The sequence below is a fragment of the Ruditapes philippinarum genome, unplaced genomic scaffold (genome assembly GCF_026571515.1).
Source record: "Ruditapes philippinarum isolate M1 unplaced genomic scaffold, ASM2657151v2 ctg5832_1_1_1_1, whole genome shotgun sequence".
Lineage (NCBI taxonomy): Eukaryota > Metazoa > Mollusca > Bivalvia > Venerida > Veneridae > Ruditapes > Ruditapes philippinarum.
Genome location: NW_026852269.1, coordinates 28010 through 54705, shown reverse-complemented (window position 1 = coordinate 54705; position 26696 = coordinate 28010). Strand labels below are relative to the sequence as shown.

The 26696-nt window shown below is 30.0% G+C and overlaps 2 protein-coding genes and 1 long non-coding RNA gene across 5 annotated transcripts; all 3 read right to left on the bottom strand.

The window, feature by feature from the left end:
* Positions 1-854: 854 nt before the first annotated feature.
* LOC132755048 (uncharacterized) lies at positions 855-6136 on the bottom strand. The gene is made up of 4 exons (XR_009629160.1): positions 5848-6136; positions 2508-3976; positions 2040-2144; positions 855-1059 (listed from the first exon to the last, which is right to left on the bottom strand). It is a non-coding gene; the product is annotated as an uncharacterized LOC132755048 (long non-coding RNA).
* A 1166-nt stretch (positions 6137-7302) lies between these two features.
* Positions 7303-12748, bottom strand: LOC132755035 (uncharacterized). 2 transcript variants are annotated; one of them, XM_060745821.1, is made up of 9 exons: positions 12083-12748; positions 11845-11911; positions 11221-11417; positions 10823-10880; positions 10187-10359; positions 9401-9599; positions 8737-8940; positions 8368-8463; positions 7303-7799 (listed from the first exon to the last, which is right to left on the bottom strand). In XM_060745821.1, exons 1-9 carry the CDS (start codon positions 12169-12171, stop codon positions 7497-7499), a joined length of 1386 nt encoding a protein of 461 aa, XP_060601804.1. In that variant the 5' UTR covers positions 12172-12748; the 3' UTR covers positions 7303-7496. The 2 variants fall into 2 exon arrangements, with proteins under 2 accessions (XP_060601804.1, XP_060601813.1); XM_060745830.1 differs by having other exon boundaries at positions 10835-10880.
* Positions 12749-16061: 3313 nt separating this feature from the next.
* On the bottom strand, positions 16062-26435 carry LOC132755054 (golgin subfamily A member 6-like protein 7). 2 transcript variants are annotated; one of them, XM_060745846.1, is made up of 15 exons: positions 26258-26435; positions 25002-25226; positions 24543-24739; positions 22556-22601; positions 22032-22222; positions 21688-21760; positions 20824-21011; positions 20437-20509; positions 19816-20012; positions 19282-19480; positions 18862-18966; positions 18611-18646; positions 17667-17783; positions 17266-17361; positions 16062-16885 (listed from the first exon to the last, which is right to left on the bottom strand). In XM_060745846.1, the coding sequence occupies exons 2-15, from the start codon at positions 25200-25202 to the stop codon at positions 16616-16618; spliced, it is 1989 nt and encodes a 662-aa protein (XP_060601829.1). In that variant the 5' UTR covers positions 25203-25226; positions 26258-26435; the 3' UTR covers positions 16062-16615. The 2 variants fall into 2 exon arrangements, with proteins under 2 accessions (XP_060601829.1, XP_060601836.1); XM_060745853.1 differs by having other exon boundaries at positions 25002-25222.
* Positions 26436-26696: the final 261 nt, after the last annotated feature.

Below are 26696 nucleotides of genomic sequence, written 5' to 3'. Positions count from 1 at the left end.
TTTCTTTTTCAGTTATAATGCCGGTATAAGTGTTCTGTGGTTAATAAATGTTCATGTAAAACTTATTTTGCACTGTAACTGGAATAGAAATCTAAGGTACATCCTTTGATGTATGTCCTGTTTTAGGTACGGTAAAGACCTACACATCACTATCGATCTTATTATTTCTTTAAAGATAACAGACAAATCTCTGTATATATTAAATATTGGAATATAACTTTTAAAACGTAAAATACCATTTCAGAGCTTGCCGAGGACTCCTTCCTTATCTGTGATACAACTACGGAAGATTGCTCCTTAGGCATGTTCGGCTTCCACCTTTGCTGCAGTTGTATTTCGGGAAGAATGCACTTCCGCTTGCGATACTAAAATTTTAATTCAAAAATCTTTTTTAGGTTTTCTATGAGACGAAAGCACGAAAAGTACCCTGAAATACATAGAGAAATGATTTACACGAGTCTATAGGTAGTCTTAAGAAGGCTCCTTTTGGGAACTTCATTTCACTATTTGAATATTTTTTCTCTCATGAACCGTCTCAATAAAGTCGAACAGCAATTTTGTAATTTTAACGTTTTAATTTGGAATGTATTGCATTCGAGACTCTGCTCTTTTCCACCTTTGTTAAATTATCGCTACATTTCCAAATGAAAATGCCGTCTTTAAGGTATAAAAGCAATTCAAAAGCAAGTAAATTCTTGTATTGTTGATTGAATATATTTATTATATAAAACACAGTTTTGTTTTCAAATAATCCATATAAAACTTTGAAATCGCACTGGTCCTGCAAGACAATATAAATGTGTTTAACGCACAGTTTGAAAACTGCCATATGAAAACTTCTGCGGATGTTTCAAAATAAAAATTGTACCAGTGTGTTGGCGTATTTAGGGATCTAGTGTCTTCTGTTTAATTGGGGCTTTACATGAACTGCAATTGCAAATAGCAAGCATGCTAATCTAGCACCGTCTAATTTAGATATATATACTTATACCACAAACGACACTGACTTATAACAAAATATCTTACATTTTGTTCTCGAACTGTCAAATAGGAAGGTACCTAAAAATTAGAAAAATATCATATTTCAGTACTGTTTTAATCACAATGAATAATACTTTTAAGTATTTTGTAATATTTTTATAAGAACCTAAAACTGATAAAAACGTTAATTTCATGCATTAGCAATATTGTTGGTTCAAAGCAAATATTCCATAAAAGGACAAAAACATATCTTTAATATTCATTTATTTTTCAATTTTATTTTTTTATCTTTATTAATCACAAAAGTAGTGCATTTATGTTAGCGTTAACTACAGCCACGACAACCGTACTGGTTTAATTATCATTTATTCAATATGTGATAAATAGAATATTATATTCGTGTAGATTTAATGCTTGCTGAATCTATTCAACTCGTCCAATAAAACGATATTATGCTCGCCAAAGGCTTGTTTCTACAAAAAAATACGTACAAAAATGTCACCCTACCCCACCAGTTTTTTACTCTTGTTTGACTATTTTCCTACTTAGAGAGCCAAATTTAAAACTTTCCTAAAATTAACCAAAGGCGGGGCTGTTTTAAAATTTACCAAAGGGTTTTTTTTTTCAAAGTTTTCATACATTTTCTTAAAAGTATATTGGTTAATTTTGTCAAATATAAATAACCTTTACCATATAGTTTTTATTTTATTAGACTTTGAAGATATCAGGTACCATATTTGTAATTTAATTTTGCATTTTTAGCCAATAAATACCTATAATAATCATATTCTTAAAATAAAACACTTTTTTCTTCTCACTAGGGATCTGAGATATACATAAAATATTAAAAGAAAGAAAGATAGAAAAATATGGTTGACCTTTATGGGGCTTGAACCCAAGCCCCTCAGTTTCATTGCATTCGACAGTTATTCAAGCCTTTATTAACACTCTTCAAAGTGGGGGTAGTGCATTATGTAGATATCATGCCTAAAGAACCATGAAATTTATTAATACGATATATGGCATTATAATACTTTATTTGGAAAGCAAAACCATACCGCTAAATCAATTGACTGCTTATACTCATCAAAAAGTAAATTCACTGCATCTGTTGATTGCCTTAGAACCATACCAGCTTTGTTCTCGCAAAATTTATAAATATTCTGAAAACATAGGGACGTTTTTATTAGGTGGAATTTGATATATAATGTTTAAAATAGAAACAAATTTGTATATGATACGATGTCTAAATAAAAATGTGAGAGATTTGCAGCACTTTTGTGTTTTGTGACAAAACCATGACATGATAGCGTTACATGATATCGTGTATTTCCTTCACATGACACTGAATAATCAATATAAACCAATATATTTGTATATGACACCATAAATATACATGTATATGCCCAAGCAATCCCCTTACAAAACGGTACCCATTTAATTTTTTTTTTCTTGAAAACAAATGTATTTGTACCCTAAAAACCGACAGTTTTGTAGCTAAGTCATGCGCATCATAGTGACCATACCAATAATGTAAGCTTCAATGTTTCTATAGCGATATCTTCATCATGTCCGTTTAGATGCAATACATCAAGAGCATTTGTCCATTCATTGTCATATAATTCACTGTAAAATTCTCCAAGTTTTGTTGGTCTGTTTGGATCACTTAATTCAGCAATTGGATTGTTGTCTTCAAGTTTCTTTCCTGTCAGTTTACTTAGCCTATAGATGACCAAAATATAAAATGTTAAACAAGTCCCTTTTATAAATGGCGATATTATTTTCTTTAAATTAGAGGAAAACGGAGTACTTAAAGAACGCACAAACCGACAAAATTGAAAATCTTGAACTCTTAGTTAGACGGACCAGGATCATGGACGGTACTGATACGTGCAAATAACCGCCCATGCACCCTAGCACCGGCTTAATCAAAATTCAACATTTAAACATGAAAATGGTAAAATATTGAATCTAGAAACATCCGCTGATGTGTAAGACTGAGTATAAAATGCCTTAGGACCGTTAAAAGTTTATGAGTATAAATGATCAACCTTGATGATCTCGTCCGATATAACCATATTTTTTTCATTTTCTTGAAGTCTAAATATAGAAATAAGTATTATTGTTAACTGACAAAACCATTTCATAGCATGATACAAAATATTTGGGGATAATGTAAATATTACACAACATGTAAGTGATTAATTGTGTGGTTGCATTTTAATTAACAGTTGTACATATTCATTGTTAAGCAGAAATTAGTTGTGAAATTTTATCATTTTTATTTTATCTTATCATACGATTTGTTAATGACAAGACTACTTTTTTACACTAGCTTGACAATTTAAGATTAAAAGGAAATCTTACAGAATTCCGGAAACCTTCAAAATTGGTATTGTTCTAGACTTGATTTGATTAAGCCAATAAATTCAAACCTTGCAAATTAAATCATTAGTTTCTTGAGTATAAGTATTTTGAATTGGTATTTAACTTTAACGCTATTTTAAAGAAGCTTCTGATTGCAACGTAAAATCAAATTTTATATTAAAGCATTTGCATGACCTGTACATTTGCATAGTCATTGTAAACCATGAATGACAAACACTACTTCAAAAAGGTGTTTCAAATATATGTTCTTTATATAAGACAGCACGTATGAATTTTCAAATAATTCAGGAGAGATTAATTCCAATGAACTGAAAAACAAACCTGTAAACCATATTGGAAAGTATCTAAAAGGACTTCCAGCTAGGATTCAGAAGTAAATATTTAACTATGTTTTATCCTGGTGAAAGTTGACAATGAATGAAATCATTTATTTTTTATACTTATAAACATAATTTTACCGAAGTCGGAGATCATTTCTTTCTTCTTCAACTAAATTATTTAGTTTTTTCAAACTGTCAACATTCGTCCTTAGGAACAGCACTTCAGCATCTTTGTCTGTCAACAGTTGTTGTTGTTTTCGAATCTTCTGCTCATAGTCATGTTCTTGCTTTAATAAATCATGTTTAAATAATGTCAATGTTGAATGAGGGTATTGCATGATGGACTATTGAGTATATTGCACTGTGGCAAACGTTAATTGGACTCTTAAATCAAAAGTTAGATAAAAGAATTATCTGTATAAAACAAGTAAACATTTCGTAAAGTTTTATCACAGTCCTATGTCCCATTTTGACTCTTTCAAAGTGCTTTTATACACACTGTCTTAAAGGGTTTTCAAAAGGAAGTTTTGTAACCCTGGATATCTGCTGGGTTTTGAAGATTGTCAGAACACATTATATAGGAGGTATTTGCTGTTAAAATGTAATCATCAATAATTATTGATAATTACCACAGTTTTTCTTGTGTGGATAACAAAATGTTATATGTTAAAATTACAGATTCGTTTGACTGACTTTGTTGATATGAGATCTTGATAGGAACATCCTCTCCTATGCGCCTTAGCAATGGCTGTAGCTGTTAGTATTATTTAGGTAGACAAAAAAAGAGAAATTTCAAAATTTGTTTTTGTTTGTTTGTTTTTTGTTGATTATTTTTATGCGAAATCCCCGCAAAACCCCTTAGTGTACTTCTCTGTATAATTGCATTATTCAATATTATATGAACAAACGAGCACAAGCGAGTAGAACCATGGCTATTATGTATCAGCTGCGAAACTGCCTTTAGGCAGTATTGAAACGAATTGTGTTGTTGACCAAACTATTTTGCCTTTGGGGCCTCAACAACTCAACCACAGAAGCTATGAGAAAATACTACTTGAACGATGTAGACAAACCATTACACATCTTAATGCTTAGATGAATCATTTGACAGAGAGATGCCTTTTTACTGGAAGTTTAAGATAAGTGTTTTTGATATTAAGGAAATAATTGCACAGTGATATGAAAACAAAATTCTTAAACCGTTTGAAGTAATTACGTGCAAGTAGTGGTCAACTTGTCACTTGATATTCATAATATAAGAAATTGACACTACATTTCCTGACTAAAGCAGATGAATGGTATGCTTAATTTGCTTTTTGACATTTTGTCCTCATTTGCCGAATGTTTTGAAGCCAAATGGACTCTTTGGTTCCTATTCCGGAAACAAAATAAAGAAAACAGCTTTATAACTGTTAAGATTAAGTAATCGTGATTAACATGTAAAGAATTGTATTCATTTCCATTATAATATAGGACAGATATACAGATGTACAAAGATACTTATTGAATTATTTACATTATCTCGTGGCAACTTTATATTACAAAAAAAGAACAAATAGTAACCTCGTGACCACGAGTTAGCTCTTATCATTTGATTGGTTACATGTAACTCTAATCATTTCATTGGTAATCTATTACTCGGCTTTCCTTCTTTCTGCTTTTTGTTATCTCGTGTCTACGAGTTAGATTTTCTCTTTGTGTTTGCTTTTCATTGTTTATAATCTCGATTAACCCTCTTGTTTAGCTAAGAATAAAGGTCCCATGAATTCATTCCTCTTTTTTGAAGCAAATATCATGAAGTACAGTTCTTAAGAATTAGTAAGTGTTGATACAATAATCGTGAATTTGCGAATATTTAACAAATACAAGAGTGTGATGTGAATTCAACAAGTGAAAAGTATCCTGTATTTAAATAACAATATAGTAAAAGTATAGTGCAATAATTGTTTAAATAAGAGCAAAGTATGATACATTTGCATCAAATATAATAATAATGTAAACTTTAAAATTAATTCAATGAATATTAACGATTCTTACACTAGCGGTTTTGTTTGCTCGTTTTTGTTTTTTGTTGTTGTTTTTTTGTGTGTGTTTTTTTATATTAGTTATATACATCTTGTCAGCTAGTTTCAAACATATTACAATGAATAAATAATACCTTTGATAGCTCGCTTACACATCCCTTTAACTTTGAAATGGTAGTTTGCACATCTTTACATCGCATCTCAAGGTATTGATTTCGTTGTTGAAGTTGTTGTTTCTCTAAAGTCAAGTATTTTATGGTAACATATGACCTACGTAGCTCGTCTCTGTCAGATCTATAATGCATGCCCCTTTCATCAGCTTGAATGCGGTTTTTGTTACTGGGCTAAGTGCGAAAAAAAAATTTATCTAAAATTTAAGCTTGGGATATATAAATGTCTAATTTAAAATACTTTTGTCATACATGATTCCTATAATTCTATGAATTCTATCATAATGAATATCTCTGCCATAATCATTGAAGATTAATATTATAGTTTGTAAGTGTACTTAATTATTTGTACAAATTAATTTGCTAATAATCAAAAGTGTAAATGTTCTAAGTTTTTTTAAAGTGTTGCATGACTAATGACCGTTGGTTTATTAACAAAGAATATCACAGATTCACAGTAGCATTTATATATGTCAGTTTATAAGCAGTAAGGAGAAATTCTAATCAAATATATATCTATATCTATATATACTCGTACATATTTAATATTTTATGTTTCATTTTTGTTATCAGTACTCTTGTATTTGTAAACTCAACGACTTTTGCAGCTTAGAATCGTTGATGTGTTTGAAATGCACAAAGTGTATTTGCCTTATTAGCTTCGTGGAACTGATGTTTATAGATTGTATTTGATATAATATTATGCTTTCCATGTTCGGTACTAGATACATACTGACCTTAAAGCACGAATGATTGAAAAAAAAAATGATATATAATAACTTTAACTTCATTTAAGAAGTATTCATATTTCAGTCTGAAACAAATTTAGGCGATTGAATGATGGTATAGTGGTATATGATTTAAAAATTAAGTCTGTTATGTATGCCACTAAATATATCGCATAAATGTCCCTAGCAAAGCAGATTATTTAGCACATGCTTATTTGAGAAATCATATATTCCTCAAAAACCAATCAAGTTCTTTTGCTCCTGACGTGCTGAACATTTAAAAAATCATATTAATAAGATGCTACAACAAAGTATGGCTAAAACATGATGAGCTTTAAATACCTCAAACATACTTATTTTATATGTATATATTTGACAATAAATTGTTGTCTTTTTATATCGTTTAATCATTGATGAAACACATTAAATTTGTTTTCTTTGTAAATGGATTTTTAAGTTATTTTACAGATCTCATTGCTATGTAAACAGTCACGTTCTCTTGCTATTGGTGGTCTAGTGGGTGTAAACAATATACACACTTCGTGAAATTGCACATCGTTCTTGATTGTTTCTTATGGAAAAATATATCCAATGAACAATGTGTAATTGACAGAATATTTATAATTTATTAAGATAATTATTGCATAATCACATTATACAATTTGTCAAACAAATGCTTCCTAATATTTGCCAAATATTATCATAAATATTATTATTAATTATTAATTTATCATAAATCATAACAAAATTACATGTAAATTGCAAACTCAGTTCGATTGAGTCTGAACAGGGGGGATAATGAAAAAGTACAACATCACTCACGACCCCTAGCACCTAAAATATGTCCTTATACATGGAAATAAAATGTTCTTGTATGTTAGAATGTTATACATAAATTTCTCCTGATTTAGGTTGCATCCCTTCAGCAACGCCCTTACAGACAAGAGGACCATCTTTCTGTAAAAGAAGCGCTGGCCAAACGACGTATTTTACCACTGGCCCGGATGTAATATATTCTTTATACAAGCCTTTATCAAATGGCACATCTGATCTTTCAGTTGGATGTCCGTGAAAAACCATTCTTGGGGATTGCACTGTCATCATCCAACAGAGGTAAATACATTTTAAAATGAAAGGTTTAAGATCTTCTATACAATTATCATTCCATTTGGTCGCTTTCAGATACCCCTAGAAAACAGAAAAGAAGTTATTTGAAGTCATCTTTATTACTTATTTGGCTCTAGTACATGTCTAAAGAATATTGTCTTCCCACAGAGTTTCGGATTAATTCGATCGTCGGTCGACCGTTGCAAATTATCTCGGGCAATGATGTCTGATGATGATTTGTTTCCCACTTACAATTAATAAATCATGTAGGATAAGTAGTCAGTCATTTGCAAACAAATCGTTATTACGAGTTATTTATCCAGAGAGGCTGGTTATGTGGACCGACCGCCGAATTATGGCCAGTAATGTTTTAAAATCGGCGTAAATAACAAAACAAACAAACTAAAGAATAGTATACTGGTATAGTTGTAAAGACAATTATGTAAGATGATGAACACATGCAAGTGAAAAACTGCATTGCATTTTTTAACATGTCACTGCATTTTCATGTTGATAAGAATAATTTGATATAGATCTGCTCTCTCAGTATTTCTTATGTGATGCATCTTACACTTTATCAATTAACATTATTTCTGAATTTAAATTCATGAAAATCAAAGGTATGAGCTATTTAGATAGTAGTATTTACCATCTTTACAAGTGGAACAATTTCGGCTGATATCTCCTTTGTGAATCTTTTGACTGTATCTCTTATATCAACTGTTGCATTTTCTTCTATGGTTACCTTGTTTATATATAAATATGTGTTTAACTCAATGTTTTGATGACTTTATAAGATTGACTGATGCTTATATTTATAATAGAGTTTAATTAGCATACAAGTCCAATGTTTTTCGTTCATTGTTATAATGAAAAATTAATGCACTTTTCAAATTAAAAAAAAGTTGAGCTCAAACATATCTTTTATAAGAAGAGATTTTATCCTAATCTCATTGCAGACTGAAATTTAGATCTCAGAAAATTATTCAAAAGTTACTTGATTTAATTAAGTCAATACCTGTTTAGGGTTTTTGATCTCCGATCGTTTTTCATTTACGTTGACTTTAGGCGACCATATATCACACACGTTATATGCTTGACATGGTCCGAAAGAATGCATCTTCAGAAAAGAACTGTCGTTTTCTTCAAACAACTTGCTAATGGTATCAGGTAATCCCATTACAAGTTTGTCTGCGTTAGCTTCACAATACGTCATCACGTGCTTTGAAAATACAATTTTTTAAGATTATCAAATTGTAATGCTTTATCATAAGTCTACATACCTGAAAACTGAGAGGACTGTAGTAAATAATTTTAAGGTATACTTAACAAAAAATATATAATGCTTGTTCTATTTAATCGTTTTATTGTTCTCTATAGATTAGTAAAATTGGAAACTGAATATTGACGAACATATCTGTACTGATATTGTTGAATGTTCAATTTGATTCAACTTATTTTTGAAACATCATATAATAAATACTGTCGAATACTCCTACTAAAATAGCTTAATATATAACCCCAACTCCGGACATACAAAAAGTCATGTGAATAAATGACAAAAATTAAATCTTTTATCAATCCATCGAAAATACCGTTCATATTACAGTATGAACTGTAATACAACTATCTTAAATGCTGATTCTATTCCGAAAATACATGTATTATCTATAAAATGTTACTTTTAATGTGCGATTAAGGATCGTAATTGTCTCATCATCGGTGTATCCAGCCTTTAACAATGCATCATATGCGTCTGTCCATTCATTGTCATATAGTTCACTATAAAACTCTCCAAGCTTGGTAGGTCTGTTATTATCACTCAGGTCTGTTATTACAGGATTGTTATCTGTAAGCTTATCTCCTGCCAATTTACTTAACCTGGTGAAATTAATGAAAATATTTAAAGCAAATTGTTTAAACTGTTTTCTACATAAGTATTGATTAAGTATTTCTACTGATTCCTTACACTGTCCGATTTATCACTCTTAACGTGTCTTGACCGGGGGTGGGGAAAGATGCGGAATTTATAATTATATATTTCATCACCTTCACAATAAAGTTGTTTATTTCATTCAAGGTACATTGACGTAATAAAACAGTTCATATGCCCTCGAAAATATACCATTTTATATTTTAACGAGGAGTGTATAAGCGAGGAATGTGTGCTTCGGGCGTTTGTTCTAATAACCTAATGTTTCTAATTAAGGTACTTTAGTAGAATTTGTATTTTGACAAAAATCAGATCAGATATAAAGTTCCGTTTGATGGTGTTAAGAATTATAATCTAAAATGAATCATATTAATATGTTACATTTGTTCTTTCCCCGTAAATTTACTAATTAAAAAAGGAAAACTAATTAAAAATGAAATGAATCGAATCGTTTATATACCTCTATGTCACCTACTAAAACATTGAGGGAGACTTGAGGGCATTTGGAAAGTTAGTAATTAAAAATGAAATGTACCGAATTCGGAGATCATCATTGTCGGCTTTGAGTTGCTTGGCATGGTTTTCTATTCCATCCCTGTCTATTTGTAACTTTTCTATCTTTTCTACCAATCTGAATCTTTGGTCGTCTAATTCTGCACATTTTGGACAATCTTCCGTTTGCGTTGACATGTCAGAAGTAAGTAATTGCTTAAATATAAAAGCGTGTTCAAACATTAACCCATGCAAATGTTTTTATTTCCCAATAGTATAGAAATAGTATATAAATAGTCTAACACATGAAGAAAAAAAACGTTTCTTACTTTTGAAATTTTTGTTATCGTATGCAAACTTGTTCTGATTCCTTTTTCTATGTCTTATTAACAACTGTTTTCATGAAGAAATTTCATGTCATTTTACAAAACTAATGAGATATATGGAAGATTAAGTTAGTTAAAATTTGACTCGGAAAGCCATGTTGATTTTAGGACTTTAATTCATTAGCTTTTAGTTACGTTATAGATACTTTATGTCCCATCCGATGAAAATACGGGAACTCCGTTATTGTTCTTTTATAATCAGTCATGCTAATCTACTACTGTAGATTAACAAATAGTTGCAAGCCGCAAAAGACTGAAAAGTGTCTGAAATATTTCCTTCGATATATGTTTACCTGATGCGTTACCTCTCCTGTTTCAGGTCTTTCAAATCCAGTGATGTCCAGTTTATCTCTTGAAAGAGAACAATAACTTTTTTTAGGATAATATATGACGTTCACGTTTAGACTTCGTTGCAATTTATCAATGACGCACAACGAAATAAGTTCAAAAGCTGTAGATTAAAGTGTTAACTATATTTTAAAAAATGCAATGTGCCTTTGAATATTCATGTGCTATATATATATAAAAAAATAAGGAAAATGTTTAATATTATTTATTCTCATAGTAATGTTTAGATAGATCATGGCATTCTTATGCTTTCTGTGGACATTTGTTTCTTAACTATTTTTCATCAAGATAATTCCGTTACAATAAAAACAATACAGCATTGTGTGATATCATTTGAACATACCGAGCATTAGTTGTATTCAATATCTTCTCTAACTCCTTGACATGATTTTCTAAAATATTATTGCGGTCACTCAGATTTTCGATCTTAAGCTCGTATTCTTTCTTTTCTTCATCGAACGTGTCCTCCAATTTGCATATTCGTTTAACAAACTCATCATGAATAGATGTAGCAATAAAATCACCATGTTTTTGAAAACCCTGAAGGAAATGGACATATTTGATGGACATATTAGATATTTAAACAATATTTGTATTGTCTTATTTGTTTTAGAAACTAAATTGCATGACACATACATTATCACCTATTTTCAATCGCCTTGCTTCATTATAAATTTAAGATGAGTTTGAACATTCTAAAGTATGCAGCATGGTTTGGTATTACGTCTCGATCTTCAAATTAATTATTTTTACGTTCAAACTATCAGAAGCAACTCAGAAGCAACACAAAGTTTTGGAATCTGACCAGGTTTTTAACAACTTTAATAAACATACTAGCAAGGATATTTATTAACATAACATCATTAAGCGTGATTATAAGCATTAACATAACATAACAATACAACCAACTGTTGATATTTAAGTTTACACGTGTTGTTTTAATGTATGTTGCTAAAATATGTCATACCATGCATAGTTGGTCAGATTTAACATCATTTGAATGCCTATGACCTTCTTGAGTCTCTTTTGTCTGCCTAAATATTAAAGAATATATTATTTTTTGGTTAAGAATACTACGTGTGTACGTGCATACTCATTTCACAGATTTTTAAATGACTGCATAAATGCACTGTTCTAACATGTAGTGAAATCGAATACGAATAACTTCAGTGCAACAAAATTTATTTAAGAGTACAGTATATTACCTTGCTGCTGCATTATAAAGTTTGTGGGTGCATTCTTTAAGTCTGCTTATTTCTTTAGGTTGTGTATTTGGGAGGTCCTTCCTTTGCATTCTGTCTATTACTTTAACTGCTCCTAACTTTGCTATTTAGTTAAAAAATGACATACAAGTAAATAATTCATCTTTAGGCATGTAATCATTTTATAGGGGACTTAAGAACTGGACAAATATAAGAAAGAATATGTTGCATTCGTTTTTTGTTTGACAATTGTTCTAAAGTACATGTGAAAATGTTAAATATATTATAAAGTAATATCATTCTAATGAAATTCATCACCAAAGTGCAATAACGGATTATCACTTATTGAATTGTATAGGGAGTTAATCCGTTACTGCACTAAGGTGACGATATGCTTTTACATTCTATTTAAAGATGTTAGAGATACACACTTGTATAGGATGTTATTACTTGGATACACAAAAATTCACGATTCATATATAACAAACAAGAAACATGTCATTGAGTGCATACATAAACAATTGATTTCGTTAAAACGATTCATATAGCAAGCAACCAGACATGTATCATGGTGTCTATTAGTCTTTAAATGTTTTAACCAATAGCAAAACTTCAGAATTACTTTATTTTATTCATTTGAAAAATAATTAGTTGTCAGCAGCATTGCATTTAAATCAATTAAACATCACAATTGTTAATGAACATGATGAAAGTTGACGTTGTAAACGTGCATTATTTATTTAATATGTCAGCGCGTAATCATACCTGGAGGATTTGTTTTGTGAGTATATCAGCACAAATTCCCAAACATGTAGTAAAAAAATACTGAAAGCAAATATTATAACATTATTTAATTGTACTTACCACATGTATCACAATAACCTTACCAAATATAGCTTTTATCCTTTTGAAAGATAAATGTTTTTAAATTGACGAATTCACGATTATCTTAGTATGTTGTTAGTGCATACATTGTATTTGTAACAAAGTGCTTATATTGTAAATTATTAGCATGTATATATTACCTTGAATAAAAATATGTTTAAACCAAGTCACTCTGTTTTCTTATGGCAGTAAATCCTTTAATGACATTTAATCGGTAAGAACCATGTAATCCATAAATTAATAATTAAATGTATTTTAGTCGTATCATTGTAAGATATACAGAATCGAAACAAAACAATAGTTTTTGATCATGCTTTAATAACCACATTTTTTTCATTTTGAAATTCCTAAAAGCAAAGTAAAGTTGTACTTACCACACATTTAAGTAAGAAGAAATCATTACAAAATAAAGCTATATTACTTCCTCGTTACTTTTCGCTTACACATTGTGTAAACATGGGCGATAATCGGAAAACTTTTTATAGCTTGCAAGTAGGGTTAATCCTCTGCATATTTCTATTAATTGAATCGAAATAACTAAGCTGATTCAAACAAATGCAAGTTCTAAAAGATATCTGTACAGCTCTGACTTCCGCCTCATAATCAGTTAAGTCCCAAACAATAATTATAATTCAATGCTATGAAATCATCATACTCGTTTTTTTCTCTCGTTCATACGTGACGTCTTAATGAAATGCATATAAATTACTTGCGTATGAAATATGTCATGGTGTGGCAACTGTAAAAAAGCGGGACATTCAGAACAAATGATTCAAGCCATTTTAAGTATTGAAAATTGTTACTGCTCAATCCGGAGCTATAGGGAAGGGATGAAGGGTGAGGGATGTTCCACTATCTAACTGTTCCTCATATACAGAATAAATTATGAGAAATGCATTATCAGAATAATCGTACAGTTGCACTGTATTTTTTTTACGAGTGAATTTCTTTCTAGAGCAATACATTGTTTGCGGTGTAGTATAAATATAATGTTTAAACCAGTTGCTGTGCATATAAAATTTGTCTACATGTAGTTTTGGGAGAGATTTTACATCAGTTAGGAAAGGCAAACTTATAGGGTGAAGCGTTTATTTTTTTTTATTTATTTTTTTTTTTGTTGAGAAGTGGATGTGTTGTTTTGAAGGGAGTTTTGTTGACTTGTTGTTTAATTGTGGTGATCTTAATTGATTAGTGTTCATTGGTTGTAATTAGTTGTTGTTTGTTGTATTTTAGTTAGTTGTTGATTTCTTTATGTTTGGTAAGATATACTTGGTTGATATTGATTGAATGTTTGGAGTGATTTTTTCTGGTCAAGATTATATTCGTTGATGCTTTGTTTTTGAAGTTGATGCTGATTAATTTTTGTAGGTTGAATGTTTGTGGTATATACTGTATCTTAATGTTGTAAAAATATTCATTTTGTTTCTTCATTTTTGTGGTGATTTTATTGTTTTGTTTGATCATAAGTTGTTTAGAGCTTGTCTAGTATTGTTTCTTATAAAAGATGTATACGTGTAAAGATATTTCGTATAAGTGGTAAATAAGTGATGTGTGTTTGTTTTGGGTGTATATAATGATCAGAGTTCTTTGTTTTGGGTGTAAATAATAATCAGAGTTTATTGTTTAAATGTATATATGGATTTGAGATAGAAAAAGAAAAAATACTTAAAAGACGATGTTCACTAAACAATTACATGCTAGTTTTCCAACTGTAAATATTTCAATCTTAAGTCAGGCGGTGCTGCCCAGCCTCCATATCTTGGAAATTGATTCTAGTTTTATTACTAAATCTTCTCCTAGATTGAATAATACCAAGGCGGTCACTATCCTAACATGCATTTCATAAACATTTTTTTTCAACGCATTTTAAGAAGGTATTGGATTGTTTTAAGTATGTTGTTTTCTTTTGCACTATAACAGGATCGATTGCCGCAAACTTTGCACTGTAATTTTGTTTATCGAACGATCAATTCAAGATGGCGAAACAAAATAAGGCAGATTTTCTTTATAACTTTTTACATTCTTAAAGTGTAAAAAACAAGAGACTGAACAGAGATAAAAGGTACGGCTTATATCTGCTTACCTCATTTAGCAAACTCATTGATCAGCCCTGGTTCTATCAGATACCAAAGTATCAGAAGCGACTGACAGATAACTACGCAACGAAAATACCAGAGTGATCTCATAAAAGTCGATGTCTGTAGACAGGTATTTTAAAATGAACCTTTTCCATATATGTCACGGAGAATATGTGAAAAAGTATTTAACAATACTTATATAAGGTTGATTGACGTACATACACTTTTTGGTGTCATTTATATTTTTTTTTCAAATTTAACTCTTAACATATCAGTATTAAAATATGAAGGACGAAATACTGGAGTCTAAATTTCCTTAAATATACATTATCAAACTTTCTTCATAAAATACAGGAAATAAAAACTAGGGGCAAGGAGAAGATACTAACCATAGACGAGAGAACAACGAGGGACACAAAAAATGTCACTAAAACAGTATGAAACAACGAAGCCATAAATCTGAGGAACACATAACCATTTTTTTTTTCTCGCTCAACGCTTTTATGCCGTAAAAAGCGGGGATAAATACAATAATATGGTTACCACTTTCTTGTGTTTGAGGAATGCAAAATAGGCCGAAATTTAATCGTAGTTCGAGGTATATGCGAGGTTTAACTTGCCTCTTTGGGGGGAATGATGACAGTCGAACTGATTCATGACTATCAAACTACGAAGAATTTATTCAATCCGAATATTAAGAGGATTCATTTAGTTTACACTTATGAGTATATACATCGATAGACGTCATGTTTTCTGTATGATTGGTTTTTAAATGAAAAACAAATTCCTGAAGATAACCGAGACTTTATTTACAGTAAAAATCATCAAAGAAACCATAGTAAATTTCTTAAAAGCATGTTGTCGAATTGCTGAAACCAAGAGTTAAACAAACATAAAAAACAAAATTCAAATAGTTCATAAAGTATGAATAATTATATATACGGATAAGATAAAAATATCAAAACCAACACTATTCATTAAAACATATAGTAAAATATAGTAAAAACATGCTATAAAGTATAGCGCGAACTCCATTGATCAACTTATACTTTCAAATGAAATACATTTAAGCGTTTGCTTTATTTTAATCTATGTATACCCTCGTAGAGTATAATAAAATAATCACCAAATGCTGTAGGGTCATATTAAGGCAAAAAACACTGCGTAGAAGCATTAAGTTAGGCATTTACATTAAATAGATATCAACAAATTAAATATCCTTGGACAAATTGCATCTCATTGCTTCATAAGAATTTAGTAAACAGTGTACGTTGGTATATTTATAAACCTGCAATCAATTATCAGCCAACGAAATCATCCAATCTACAATCATTTTATTCTCAGTTTGTACAGTGTAAGAAGTATATTGTTGTTCAACTCGTACTATTTCTATGACGATCAATCACTTGAGCATATTAACACAATTCTGCCCAAATGTTGTGTGTTGTCATCTGTTAACCATATTGTCAAAACACAGAAAAATGTTTTAGTTTTACATTGTCACTTTTTTTATCTCTAGGTCTTTTACTTTATATATATGCTGTTTGAACTTGTTGAAATTGTCATTTCATGTTTATATTTTCTTGCCCTCTGCTACCCCTTTACAGACTATAGGCCCACTGTCGTGCAATAATAGTGCTGGCCAAACCACGAAACTGACTAGCTGTCCTGACGTCAAATACTCTTTGTAAAGATTTTTGTCAAACCTGGCCTCCATGTCGCATTTATGAAATACCATTGGAGGAGACTGAACTTTCATCATCCAACCCAGATACAGACATTTCAGAATAAATGGTTTGATCTCGTCTATACACTGTTTTGACCAACTTGCTTCCATATATGCCTAGAATATTAAGTATTATAAATGAATATTAGGTTTGTATTTCTTATCGCATAAAGATTGGATATTTTACTTCCTATATTAGATCATGTAAATAAATTAAAGTGACAGACATTTTTGCTTTTTAAATTAAGTAACTCTTTAGTTAACAGTACTTACAATGGCATTCGGAATTAACAAGTAGAAAAAAAACAACAAAAAAACATTTGATATAATTCATCCTGAATATTATATCCTATTAATACATTTACGTGACAGATATTTTTGCTTTTTACGTAAAAAGTAACTCTACGTTAACAGAACTGATAATGGCATTTGGATTTAAAAAGTAAAAAGACGTAATAATGTTAAAGAAATACGCTTTAAAAAACAATATTATATACTTTTTGTACAATCGGCACCATTGTAGACGCCATTTCCTTTCGCAAAGTCTTCAGTTTATTTTCGGCTTCAATTTTGATGTTTTCTGTTTCATTCACCTTTGAAATAAAATTTGAAAAATTAACACTATAACTGAGCAATTTCATAATATGTATATATACAATTGATAAGGATATTATATCAAAATGAATTTAATGTGACATTTGTAACAGAAATGTAGGATGTTAATATTATTATTTATTTGATCAACCAGAATAGATATAATGATGATAAATTTGTTTATTTAAATTGATACATCAAATAAAAGATAATAAGCAAAATGCCTACCTATACAACACTGAAATAAAAAAACGGTTTCTTTTCTTTTTCTTCAACTACCTATATTTTAATATCTAAAGCTTACATTTTCTGAACATGACTTTTGGCCACCTTTCTCAGTTTTCGGTTTCCACATGTGCTGCAGCTTAATGTCATCTAGCGACGATTGTTCGCGCCGTAAATGTTTGCCCATACTTAGTGCCTGGAAATATGAGTTCTGTTAATTGCAACAGCAAGTAACGACCTGATCATTGATTATACATTTATTTATAACAAAAAGTCAACTGCAAACATTTAGCATGCCGTATATTTGTATACATTATTTTATGAGCATATTTTACTGAAACAGATTAAATTACAACATATAGGTGGCGATTGGATATTCTGATTAACATACAAACGATGTATCAAAATAGCAAAAATAAGAATCCCTAAAGAAAGCCCAACACGGCAAAATTGAAAATGTTGCAGGCTTGGTTTGGTTGAGCCTGTTCATGGTCAGTATGTTGAAGTGCAAACTACCACCCATGCCCCGTAGCACCGGCTTCAGCAGAATTCAACATTTAACATGAACTGGTACCATTTTGAATTCTAAAACATCCGCAGATGTGTTCATATGGCGGTTATCATGGAACCTTCGTGAACTTACGAACGTTAGAACGTACGTGCCGTTCCATGAAAAGCAGCCTTTGGTCCTTAAGTAAAAATCAACGAGAAAACAATGGGCGGAACTAAATTAAATGGCATTTGAAAGGAGATCAGAGGTTATGAAGCTACATATCACAGATAAGACGTTCAAAAAGTTTAAATTTTGAATCATACGTACAGCTTCAGTCAGAGAATATTTGAGAAAACAGAACATTCAATTTCAAAGTTAACTGAAATCATTAACCTTTTTGTTTTTGTTTTGTAAATACATGTTACACCATTTTGATGTCACAATCAAACTAAATATATTTCCTAATCGTTCAAACATCTTTGAAATGACAAAAAGTACAAGCAATGTACATAGTTTGGAATTGTACTCACATTTTGCCTCGGAATAGTCAAATGAGAGGGTACTTTCTGAAAATACAGTCTCCAAATTATTGATGTTGTTTTAAAAGAAATTTGTATTATTAAACATTAGATATCTGCAAGTAAGTTTAAGTTATTTAATAAGATGTATAAGAAGTGATCACAGAGTTATCAGCAGTTATCAAATATGTTCCCTTAATTTTAATTGCTTAACTAGTACACACATTAATTCATATTTTGCACTTATTAAAGTGTATGCATACCATTTCCATAATAGATTGTTGATACTCTTCGAACAGTAGGTTAACTGCATCAGAAGCTTTTCTTAACAATAATTCAGCCTTCTTTGCGCAGAATTGAAGAACGTTCTTTATATGAAATATATTGCAAAATGTATAAACAAATAATGATTCCTGGAGGGTAGTTATAACATTAAAAAGCAATACAGGTATATATGGTTTGATTGTGTGCGCATAAGAAGAATGAAATTCCTTGGATAAGATATATAAGAAACATTAGCTAAAATAATTAAGAAATTGCAAGTGGTCATTTCAACTTTGATATCTTAGATAATGTGAGTTTGGTCTTAAAGGATATTGATACGAATGTGTATTGTCTATCAAAATAATGACATGATTAGTTTTATGTGCAGGTGAAACGGAAAAGAATTCAAACAATTTTACCTCTAATGTAAGACGCAATGTTTCAATCGCTGTTATCTCTTCATATCCAGCAGTTTTTAATGCCTCAAAAGCATCTGTCCATTCGTTGTCATAGAGCTCACTGAAGTACTCTGCAAGTTTTGTTGGTCTGTTCGAATCGCTGAGATCAGTTATCGCCGGGTTGTTTTCAACGAGCTTGTTTCCAGCAAATTTACTCAACCTTTTATTTATTTAAGATATAAAAATTGAATATAAGCTTATTCAAAAAAGCATTTCGAGTATGGAACACTAACTTAGCAATACGACAGCAAAAGAATAATAAAGGGAAATAAAACATTACAGTGGATCCAAAAGGCATAAAATGTACGATCAGATCCAGGTAACACGGGTCGTAGAAGGTGTATTCTTTTTTTAAAACTTATGAAAATGAAGACATTAACTATTTTAAATATGTGTATAGTTTGTTTTGCAACATATGAGACTTCACTTTCTTGTAAATAACTTTCTAATATCAGAGTTAACCTTTATATAATTATAAAGGATGGAACTTTTTACCGCAGCAATAATTCATCTTTCTCTTCTTTCAGTTGTTTAGTATATGTCTCTAAGGAAACATTCTGTGCTTGAAGTATATCCCTGTTCTCGATCAATTGACGTTTTTCCTTTTCTATCTCACGACACCGATGTTTCCATTTTTCTTCTGCAGAATCATTTGCATTGTGTTGTTCATGTTTTGTAGGTTCTAAGTTATTCTGTGACATCAAAGAATTTAAAATAGAAATGAACAAAATCCCTAAAGAACGCACACAATGGCAAAATTGAAAATGTCGCAGACTTGGTTTGATTGAGCCTATTCATGGACGGAAGTCACGGTACTGAAAGTACAAGTTAACGTTCACTCCCCCTAGCACTTGCTTTAGCAGAATTCCAAATTTTAAAATGAGAATGGTAAAATTTGAATATAAATTAAATCTGTAACTTTTTAATTTTTTTAGTTATCTAAAATGTAGGATAATTTATTAATATTTTATTCCATTTCAAAAAGTGTTTTAAAAATAAACAATCGTTTAAATTAAGGAACAGCAAATATCAGAGAGCACATCGTTTTCTTAAATATTGAATTAGAGATCTTTCTCACTAATATATGCATGATCTACGAAGACTTGGAATACTTACCGTTTTTGTTTCTTCACATTCCTGCTTTTGTCCTTGTTTTCCTAAGCTGATATCTTTCTTACCACTTTCATCCCTGTTGAAAGAAACAGGCATGCATTGCAACGCCTTTATTTAAACAATTACATACATAATACTAAAATTATTTCTGTCAACGAACGATTAAACCTTTCATTTTTGAAAAACCCATGAAATAAGATCATTTTTTTATACATTTTATTTTGATATTTATGCTTACAACATTTTGTGATTATGCTTCTTTAATTCAGCAACAAAAGTAATGACCATTCTATGCATCCATAGTGGAGCAAATATATTTTTACTCTTAACTAACCGTACATTGTATGGCTATTTCATCATTACATTAAACGCCACGGATAAGATATATACCCCTTGTTTTCCGCTTGAGGATTGATATTTTCATCTTGTTGCTCTGGGTTGTTTTTCAAAGCATCCAGATCAGCGTTAAAGCTTTCATTTTCATCTTGTTCTTTAGTTTCATTTTTCTTTTCCACTGTCACTTGACTTCTATCCTTGCCAGCGTCAGTTTCATTTCTGTGTGTTTTCCCCATGTTATCCTGGAAAATATTTTATAGGCATAGAGATGCGTAACTTTGTAATCTTAAGGTCTAGCCATTGGTCAAATAAATAAAACAATATAATTTTACCGACACATTACTCATCTACAATATTAAACTGCAGATTATAGAAAATTAACAATCAGAATAAATGTTAACATTTTTTGTAATAAATAGTAGCATCAGCTAAGAAATAATAATACTTCTTTTATATTTCGTCTTTCTAGTAATGAAAATCTTGATTTGTAGAAAAAAAATAATATTGAATACAATTTTAAATAGATGATAAATTACGCAATCAAAGCAATTTTGTAAAAAGAGCTTTAATGAATTCATTATTGAATATAGTGTACATGCATATTCAACGAAAAAAACGGAAACATTATACATGTATTCAGTAAAGGGCATACATTATTTATAAAAGATCGTGTTATATCTGGTAAAAGAACTCGCTATTTTGAGTACCAGATGAACCAAAACAATAATCTACTCTGCTGTGTTGTTTTCAAAATAAAAAAGCTAAGATAATTGCGAAGTATATTGTGGCGCTTTAGATGGAAAGCTTGCTCATAGATGCAAAAATATTTCAATGTATGATGATAACTATACTTGTATTATTTCATCTTGAACATTCATTAATTTAATATGATATATATTCTAACAATCTAAGTTGTACCTGTTGTTTTTCATTTTGTTTCCTTTCGGTTTTCTTTGTGCCAGATCCCGGCCTTTGCGAGGTGGCAGATGATCTTGAAATGTTCAGAAATTGATTACTTTCGTGTCATTGGCACATTGGCATGTTACATTATGTTCAAGACGTTCGTATTTTTCATTTAACTGATTGGATTTTTTTTTTAAAATCATCTAATAAAGATATATACTTTTTGCGAAAAGATAGCACTTTGTTTATCAATATAGCGGACGATTAGTATTATGCTCTGGTTGTTCACTTTAATTTTAAGAACTTGATTATAAATAAACTTGCTTTTTATTTGATATATAATAAAGATATTGACAAACCTTTCAGTTAATTGAGACTTTTCGTTTTCTAATTCTTGTATACGTCTTTTCAGAGTGTTTATTTTTTCTGACAATTTCCCATTTTCACTTTTGAGATCTGCTTTTTCTTTATTAGATTTTGACTCAAAATCCAGCATTTTGTTCAGAAATGCATTCTCAGGTGAATTCAGAACCTCTTCACCCTGTGGGACCTGTTGTGTCAAGGCATAATAAAGAGGTTCTTTTCAGCCAAAATCATTATAGATTCAGTATGAATACTGGTTGGCAAGAATACAAATTGGTCATGCTTAGTTTGATTGAACCTATTCAATAAAGCATTTTATCATAATAACAATAAAGTGAGACTATAAGAGTCATTTACAGGCATTGAATGAAAGGTTGGCAAGGTGAAATAACGCATTGTTAAAATCAACGGTAGTGCTTTCAAAGATATTTAATATCAAATGCAATATTTATAATCTAATATACAGTGTATTAACTAATATTTGACTTAAATACCCTAACATATACATGTATTTACTAACCTTAAAAGTAGAGACTGGCTTCTTTTCTTGCTTCTCAACTTGTAAACTGAAAACATGTTGTATGTAATTAAAGCATGATTTAATATTCAACGTGTAAACGATATAAACATGTTTCCACACTCTTTCGTCCCGGGAACGAATTTATAGTTTACGTGTCCTGGTGCGTGCTTTTCAGAGTCACCATAAAATAGTTTAAACAATATCAAAGGAATAATAAATGGCAACAATATAAAAAACGAAATAATACAATTATATAACATTTATGTCACATTAATCACTTACTGGAAAACCACGACATTTCACATATTCTTGAACTGAAAAAATGAATTTTCTTGCATTGTAAAATTCTATAACATTTCAAAATGAAAAGAATCTCAATATCTTTGTATAGAATATAACCAATACATATGTCTTAGAATTTTCTCTGTGAAAGGTTGTCCTTTTCAACTTGGTATGTATTTAATTTAGTCTCCTTAAATAAATTTTCTGTCATCTGACTACATGAACATATAGGAATCAGAATCATTTAAAGAACATCTCGAGGAAACGCAGTTCACTATTTTCAAAAAATGAATTAGTTACATGTAACAAAACCCACAGATTTGTGAAGCAAACGCTATTGTTTCTTACGAGTTAGTCTAATAATCTGTTATTTAACTGTCAAATGGTGATTGTTTTACGGCATCTAATTTATTGAAAGTTATTATGAACTCAAAAACAATTTGTCCCCTAAAGAACCCAATGTCCAGATGCTATGGATGCTTATAAGGCACACATTAAAAAGAAAATGTGTTTTCTTGAATATAGTGTATATCACAAATCGATGCAAAACATCATCACATTTTGCAATTTTCTCCCTTCTGAGTGCTATATATAGCATATTAACTCAAAACAAACAACTATCCTCAATAGGGCCATTGCGTGTTATTGTTATGAAATCTATTAATAGTAACAAATTATTGATAAGACATACAAGTAACTTATTATGGACAGTTGGCAAAAAAATCATGGTGGCTGGTAAAATACAAAATATAGTAATTTTATATCAGTAATGACAAAGTTATTTTTCAACAAATATTTTAATATTTTATATCATTAGAAAGGTATGTAAACTCATATTTTGTACAGCAAAAAAAAAATTTCAAAACTTTTTTCTTTTTTACTTGGTAAAAAGTTAAACTTGGTGCTAGAAAAATATTGAAAATACAGTTAAAATTTTTTTTTTTTAAAGTAAAAAATGAAAATCCGCTTATATTTCCAAAATATGAATTTAAAGACCTTTTAAATGATAAAAGGATCTAAAAATTGATCTACAAATAAAAAAGTTATTAGAAATTAAAATTTCTGCTGCTATATAATGGCCTTCTTGTCAACCGGTAAATCTACTAAATTCTGGTAGCAGGTGCTTGTGATGTCATCGTACAATGGGCCTATTTATCTGCCTGATAAATAATCCATATCACCAACAATGTGGATGATAAAACTCTGCCTAACTAATATTTATTTTTTATTTATTCTTTTTATACTCGTAAAACAGTAAAACCGAAGAAAATTGTTGAGTTTTGTTCTAATGACATTTTCTTTTCAATTTGAAAGCAGCGTTCGTGTAGCCGTTAAACGTCTGACATTATTTTCTTCAATAGTTTTTAATTTAATATACTAATATAGAAACACTGAGACGAAAAATGGTAATTTAGACAACTGAAACGTATTGCCTACTGTATGAAATTACACCTCTTGTATGATAATCAGAACTGTAAAAAAAATTGTTAATTCCTTACCGATAATGTACATTAACATGTTAGATTTTATATTAAGGCATTTTCACTTTAATATTGGTTTCTATATTCAGGAAAACTTTCATTTGATTAATGAATGGCCAAATATTACTTTCCATTTTAAGGAAAACATAAAAAACATTTAATTTTAAGGTTCTTTGTTAAGCACATTACAATATTTTAATTTATATACATATTTACATGTATACCTTGGTTGAATTACTGGTGGTATTTCTTCTTTCTTGAGTTCTTTCTTCAAGTCACGCAACTCTTTTTCCAAAGTCTGATTGTTTTGGAGTAGTGTTTCATTGTTCTTCTTTAGCTGTTTTATTTGCTCTTGGTGTTCTTGACAAGTACCTTGGACCGTATCATTTGTAGCGTCTTCTATATTTTCTCGCGGTACACGCTTCAAATATTTGCAAAAAAAAATATAAGTTATTCGTACAAAATTCACAAAAATAATAACAATTGATAGTTCATTACATATTAACATGGACTAACAGCAATCTATTTAAGCTTGAAATCTTACTGTTAGTCAATCTTACAAAGGTGATAGTTAAAGTTAGATAATGTAGACGCAGGTATGTATCAATATTTAACATATGTATTATATGTGCATATGCTCGTCTTCAGCAAATTACAGTATCATATAAAAGTATAAAACATACTATGAGAGATCTTATTTGTTTCATTTTTTCCTCTATGTCGTTCGTTTGCTCTAAAAGATACATAGGCACCCATTCTCTGTCACCATTTTTCCAAGATTCAGATAAATTCTTTGAAAGTTCTGTCAACCGTCGTGTCTCTTTTTCTAAGTATTTAAGAGCTTTTTCAAAATCTTCATTCTTCGGTTTCTTGTTCGCCGCCATGATCTCACAGTTTCAAGCATCTATCTGACAAGTGATACTCATGAAATATATATATATATATACATGTACAAGTAGATATTGCAACTTTCACTATGTCGACATAAATTTCCTGATCGAAAACTCTTTAGAAAAGCCTCCAGATTCATACTAATTTTCATGAACATTTTTGAAATGTATTTAATAGTACATGTATAATATTGTGAAGTGAATAAGAAAGTAATTTATACATTGCAAACGGCTTTAACAATCGACGTTAATTACCAAAAAGGTCAAATTTTGAATAAGATTACTGCATTGATAACGCAGTAGAAATATGGAGATAAATACTGCTAAATCAGTCAATAATTGCAAAATACATGTATATCATTAGTTGAATATTGACTCTTTATTTTTTCCTATGATCTTATAACACCTTTCTCAAATTTGATTTTCTTGAAATAGTTTGGAGGCATGTATCTTTTAAAGCGACATTAAGTTTAGGTTTTGATTTCAAGTTGAGATGAATTATTGATATATTTCAAAAGATTGACTATTATAATGGTGATTGACGTGTAATTAATAATGAAATATGTTTAGGACAAACAAAAACATTGTAAAAACTACCAAAATTTTAAAAAGACTGCCCCACTCATTTCATAACCTGAACTCTGAACAATATTTAAAGAAATGTCCGTGGGTCAATTGGTCTATTGATTAATTTTGCAGAGTGAAATATAAAATTCAATACCATTATGGCAAAATGTAAAGTTATTTTGACTTTTACCTGTCCACTTGCCATGTACACTTGGATGGGCATAATGTCACATTAAATAAATAATGATAGTATCTATGTTACACTTTTAACAATTAATGCACGGCCTTATTTCAGAAATATATTAACATGAAGAGAATATCTGTCATGTCCACTACTTCAAAAATGTTGAAACCGAAACTACATTACGTATAACTTAAATGATTACATGATAAAGGAAGAAAAATGTAAAACAAAATTTAATAGTAAAAACGTATGATAACAACTGGAAAGAAAATAATAATAATAAATAAAGACAGCAAACCTGCAAAGTAGAACTAGATATACATGTATATCGTTAGTCCTGTGTTTGTATAGATAAAATATTACTTCCGCATTCAGACAACGATTCCCAGTAGAGAAATAATCAAAGTGTACGAGGAAGTAATATCAAAGTCCTTGTAAGATCTTCACTACTTTAAATGTCCTAACAATAATGAACGACATTTTTTTTAAGCTTATTGGCGACTATAACCCGGTAGTTTTATGCCTGATAACTTTAACATTGTTCTTTTAAAGTCAGTGGTTTTAAACTTTAAAGATATTTATTATTTTTAAAACAAAGAATCTTAAATCTGAAACGTTGTGGTTGCACGTGAATAAAATAACTAGATATTCTATTTCTTTACATGTCGCCTGTCTAAACTACGGTATTGTGTTTTCGTTGAAGATTTTAAATACAATATGTTAACTTCTAAAAGGGT

What these genes read in the sequence shown, in the direction of transcription:
- LOC132755035 (XM_060745821.1), bottom strand. Translation starts at nt 12,171, where the DNA reads ATGCAAAGGAAGGACCTCCCAAATACACAACCTAAAGAAATAAGCAGA. An exon ending in AATCTGACCAACTATGCATG is followed by an intron (nt 11,418 to 11,844) that starts GTATGACATATT and finishes CATTTCCTTCAG; the next exon opens with GGTTTTCAAAAACATGGTGA. An exon ending in AATGATGATCTCCGAATTCG is followed by an intron (nt 9,600 to 10,186) that starts GTACATTTCATT and finishes TAATTTCACCAG; the next exon opens with GTTAAGTAAATTGGCAGGAG.
- LOC132755054 (XM_060745846.1), bottom strand. Translation starts at nt 25,202, where the DNA reads ATGGCGGCGAACAAGAAACCGAAGAATGAAGATTTTGAAAAAGCTCTT. An exon ending in AACAAATAAGATCTCTCATA is followed by an intron (nt 24,740 to 25,001) that starts GTATGTTTTATA and finishes AAATATTTGAAG; the next exon opens with CGTGTACCGCGAGAAAATAT. An exon ending in AACAATCTATTATGGAAATG is followed by an intron (nt 18,647 to 18,861) that starts GTATGCATACAC and finishes CTGTATTTTCAG; the next exon opens with AAAGTACCCTCTCATTTGAC.